The 5000-nt window shown below is 54.0% G+C and overlaps 1 protein-coding gene across 1 annotated transcript; it reads left to right on the forward strand.

Moving 5' to 3' along the window:
- On the forward strand, positions 1-2841 carry EAH_00049640 (hypothetical protein, conserved; the record flags this gene model as incomplete). The annotated part of the gene is made up of 2 exons (XM_013391335.1): positions 1-2160; positions 2300-2841. Coding segments are annotated over 2 exons (2702 nt in total), but the record flags the coding sequence as incomplete, so codon positions are not given.
- Between the last annotated feature and the right edge of the window lie 2159 nt (positions 2842-5000).

Genomic DNA, 5000 nt, shown 5'->3' on the forward strand with positions numbered 1-5000 from the left:
CTGAGGCCTCTGCTAGTAAGAGGGGCCCCATGGAGTCCTTTCTGGAGTCTCATAGGGGGGCCCCCCAGGAAGAAGGGGGCCCCCAGGGGGCCCCCTACGCAGAAGGGGGCCCCCTGGGGGCCCCTTCTTCTATAGGCGGCGCTGATGCGGTTGACCCGTCTCCTTTAATAGAGAGCGAGGCCCTAGAAGAAGCAGCAAAGAAGAAGGATAACTCAGTGCAGCAGCTGCTGCTGCAGCAACTGCTGCCGCAGCAGCTGCTGCTGCAGCAAGATACTCTCTCTATATCCAATTTGCTGCTTCTTACACAGAACAAAAAAGGTCAAACAAATGCACAGCAGCAGCAGCAGCAGCAACAGCAGCAGCAGCATCAGCAGCAGCAGCGGTGGCAGAACGTAAACTTCTGTTTGCTGCTTACCCCAAAGCAGCAGCAACAGGAGGAGGAGGAGCAGCGGCGACAACAGCAACAGCAGCAGCAGCAGCAACCACAGCAGCAGCAGCAACAACAACAGCAACAGGAGCAACAGCAACAGCTGCAACATCTGCAGCAGCAGGACGGCGCTGCAGCAGCAGGAGACAACAGAAAGGCAGCAGAGGAGACACCGCAAAGCATAAAGCGAGTGGAGGGCAGCAGCAATCCCTCTTCACTGCAGCAGCAGCAGCAGCAGCAGCAACCGGTGCAGCAGCAGCAAGAACAAAAGCAACAACATCCGTCGTCGCTACACCAAGATCAAGAGGAGCTGGAGCAGCAGCAGCAGCAGCAGCAGCAGCGGCTGCTGCTGAGCACACCCCAGAAGAAACCGCCTCAGCAGCAGCAGCAAAGGAAAAAGCAGCAACAGCAGCAGCAGCAACGCAGAAAGCCGAAGCAGCAGCAGCAGCAGCAAGGGGGTAAGCAGCTGCTGCCGCGTCTTTTCGCTTCACCTGTCGTTGATGCTGCTGCTGCTGCATGGATTGAATCCATCTGCTGCTGCCAGCTGCTGCTGCAGCAAAGGCCCTCAACAGCGGCACAAGGTAATGCTGCGGTGCTGCAAGCAGTGTTGCAGCTAGACAAGCTCTGGCTGCAGCAACAGCAACAACAGCAGCAACAACAGCAGAAGCAGCAGCAGCAGCAACCATATGACAGCGTTCCGCAAGCTGGAGTTAGCAGCAGCAGCAGCACCAATGGTATCCCCAGCAGCAGCAGCAGCAGCAGCAGCATTAGCGGCTGCTGCTGCTGCAGCACTCTCAACAACCCATTCTGCTGCAGCAGCTGCAGCAGCAACAGTTCGAACTGCAGCGAAGTCATCAGCAGCAGCAACAACAGCAGCGGCAACAACAGCAGCAGCAGCAACAGCAGCAGCAGCAGCAACAGCAGCAGCAGCAGCAACAGCAGCAGCAGCAGAAGCAGCAGCAGCAGAAGCAACAGCAGGGCTTCATCGCTGCAGCCACTGGAGGTGGGTTATATCTTTGGGGGGCCCCTGCGTAGTCCTTACAAGACTTTGTATACACGACAAGCTGCAGCAGCAGCAGCAGCAGCAGCAGCAGAAGCAGCAGCAGCGGAAGGCCAGACGGCGGTCTTAGCGTCTGCAACAGCAGCAAAAAATGTAGCGGCAGCAACAGCAGCAGAAGCAACATCAGCAGCAACGCCAGCAGCAGCAACAGCAGCAGCAGGAAAAACAGCAGCGTCTGCTGAGGCCTCCTTATCCCCACCAGGAGCAGCAGAAAGTGCAGCAGCAACTGCAGCAGCAACTGCAGCAGCACCAGCAACAACTGCACCTGCACCTGCTCCTGCTGCAGAAGCAGCAACAGCAGCACCAGTAACAACAAGAACAGCAGCAATAGCAACAGCAGGAGCAGCAGCAGCAGCAGCAAAAGCAGCACAAGCAGAAACGGCAGCAGCAGCCGCAGCAGCAGAAGCTAAGGCAGCGGCCGCAGCAGCAGAAGCAAAGGCAAAAACAGCAGCAGAAGCAAAAGCAGAAGCAGCAGCAGCAGCAGCAGAAGCAAAAGCAGAAGCAGCAGCAGCAGCAGCAGGAGCAAAAGCAGAAGCAGCAGCAGCAGCAGAAGCAAAAGCAGCATCAGCAGCAGCAGCAGCAAAAGTCGCAGCGGCAGCAGCAGCAGCAAAAGCAGCAGCAGCAGCAGCAGCAGAAGCAGCAGCAGCAGCAGCAGAACAAGAAGCTATTTGGTGTTATATTGTCGATCTTCTGAGGGCCCCCGGCAGCTGCATAATATATCACGGCCCCAACCATTATGCACTGGTGTTTGCTGCTAGAGAATATCTGCAAGAAAGCTGCTGCTGCTGCTGCTGCTGCTGCTGCTGCTGCAGCCGTGAGAGCTGCTGCAGCAACAAGGAAGCATGCATGCAGCAGCAGCGGAAACAGAACGAGCAGCAACAGATGCAGCAGCAGCAGCAGCAGCAGCCCGATCATACGCTGTCTTTCAAGCCACTCAGTAGCAGCAACAGCAGCAGCAACAGCAGCAGCAGCAGCAACAGGGAAGGCAGCACCAGTAGCAGCGACGATAACAGCAACAAAAGCAGCAAAGAAACCACCACCGCCAGCAGCAACAACAGCAGCAGCAGCAGAAGCAGCAACAGCAGCAGCAGCAACAGCAACAGCACGAGCAACAGCAGCAGAGAAGGCAGTAGCAGCAGCAGCAGCAGCAGGTGCTGCAGAAGCAGCAGCAGCGACAGCAGCAGCAGCTGCTGCAACAGCAGTTGCTGCAGCAACGACAACAGCAGTAGCAGCAGCTGCAGCAGCAGGTGCTGCAACAATAGCATCAGCAGCAGCAGCAGCATCAGCAGCAGCATCAGCAGCAGCAGCAGCAGCAGCAGCAGCAAGAGGGTGTGCATGCGTCGGGAGTTGCTGACGGCGAGGCGAAGGCAAAGCCCCTCCTCTTGGGTTTCTTTTTTTCAGGTGTATGAGCAGTTTAAAAAGTACTCAGGCTACACGCTCCTCTACGTTCTAAACCCTAAACCCTAAACCCTAAACCCTAGCTGCACAGCCGAACTGGCCTCCCCCTTTTACCGCTAAATGCATTGGAAAGCAACCGCTCTTTCTAGAGAGGGTTTAGGGTTTAGGGTTTAGGGTTTAGGGTTTAGGGTTTAGGGCGTATTCGGAGGGTTTAGGGTTTCCTGGGACCCGTTTAAATTGTCTACAGCCGCAAACCCTAAACCATCACGAGGGCGAGCCCCGCCCTTTAAGATAGCTGAAGCAGTTAGGGTTTAGGATTTAGGGTATGGGGTTGAGACGCGAGCTGCAGCAGCAGCAGCAGCAGCAGCAGTTGCTGCTTCTGCTGCTGTGTTTGTTGCTGCTGAGGGCATTAGCCCTTGTTTCGCTAATTTCGGGGTTCTCCTGAATGCAACAGAAAACGAATAAACTTTGTTTAGGACTCCTAGGGTTTAGGGTTTAGGGTTTAGGGCTTACCGGTGAGGATGTCGAAGTCGCGTTGGCGGGAGGCATATCGGCTTTCCTGGAGGCGCTGAGAACCACGGAGAAACAAAACCTTTCTAGGGTTTAGGGTTTAGGGTTTAGGGTTTAGGGCTTAGGGTTTAGGGTTTAGAGTTTAGGGTTTAGGGCTTAGGGCTTAGGGTTTAGGGTTTAGGGTTTAGGGTTTGATTACCGCTTTTCTGTTTGCTGCCTCGGTTATTTTTTTTGTTCGTTCACAGTCGAGCGAAGCGCCAGATATCAAATCCCAAGGACAGCTGCAAACCCCCGCATTCTATTTTAGGGTTTAGGGTTTAGGGTTTAGGGTTTAGGGTTTAGGGTTTGTGAGCCCACCCACAACTGCTCGGGCTTCTGGATTCAAGGGTGTAAAGATTTTAGGGTTTAGCGATTGAAACAACGATTTAGGGTTTTGTTTTAGAGGTAGGGTTTAGAACTCAAAGCGACGATTTAGGGTTTAGGGTTTAGGGTTTAGGGTTTAGGGTTTAGGGTTTGGGGCACCCGCGAGGCTGCAGTCTGTGCGCCTCAATTCTCCGTAGTTCTTTCTGAAGACAAATGCGAGTTAAAGGCCGAAGGCTGTAAACCCTAAACCCTAAACCCTGAACTCCGGGGCTTAGGGTTTAGGGCTTAGGGTTTAGGGTTTAGGGTTTGGGGTTTTAAGACGGAGGAGATGCTGCTGCTTCTTCTTCCAGGTCCGCGTAGCGGGGCATGAGACCTCTTGTTGGGTGCAGCAAGCCTAGCTAGCTGTGGCTAGCTGTAGCTAGCTGTACGTGTATATATCTGCAGTTAGCTGCGGTTAGCTGTAGCTAGCTGTGGCTAGCTGTAGCTAGCTATAGAATTAGCTGCAGCTAGCTGGAGAGCTAGCTGTAGCTAGCTATAGAGTTAGTGACAGCTAGCTGTAGCTAGCTGTGTAGCTAGATGTGGCTAGTAGCCGTAGCTAGTTATGTAGCTAGGTGTATCTAGGTGTAGCTAGCTATACAGCTAGCTGCGGCTAGCTGTAGCTAGCTAGCTAGCTGCAGCTAGCTACGTAGCTAGCTGAGCCGGACTCGCCTGTTCCTCGCGCTCTCTCTGCTGCTCTCTTTGCTGCTCCCTTTCCATCATCTTCTTGCTGTGTGCAACCGCAAACCCTAAACCCTAAACCCTCGTTCTGCTTTGTTGTGAGTGCTCAGTTGCCCCCAGGTGCTTCATAAACCCTCGCGAGGGTTTATGCAGAGTGTAGCTAGCCAGTGTAGACAGAAGATAGCTAGACAGTTAGCCAACTAAAGAAGACAAGGTGTCTCTCGCTAGCCACCCAGCTAGCTAGCTGTCTAGCTAGCTAGCTCCTTAGCTGTCTTTCTATCTGCGTGTCTGTCTTTCTATCTGCCTGTCTGTCTGTCTGTCTGTCTGTCTGTCTGTCTGTCTGTCTGTCTGTCTGTCTGTCTGTTTGTCTAGCTAGCTAGCTAGCTAGCTATCTGACTAGCTATCTGACTAGCTATCTAGCTAGCTATCTAGCTAGCTGGGTAGCTAGCTGGGTAGCTAGCTGTGTAGCTAGCTGTGTAGCTAGCTGGGTAGCTAGCTGGGTAGCTAGCTGGGCTTGCCAGCGAG

The sequence above is a fragment of the Eimeria acervulina genome, genomic scaffold (assembly GCF_000499425.1).
Source record: "Eimeria acervulina Houghton genomic scaffold, Eah_scaff809, whole genome shotgun sequence".
In the NCBI taxonomy this organism is placed as follows: domain Eukaryota; phylum Apicomplexa; class Conoidasida; order Eucoccidiorida; family Eimeriidae; genus Eimeria; species Eimeria acervulina.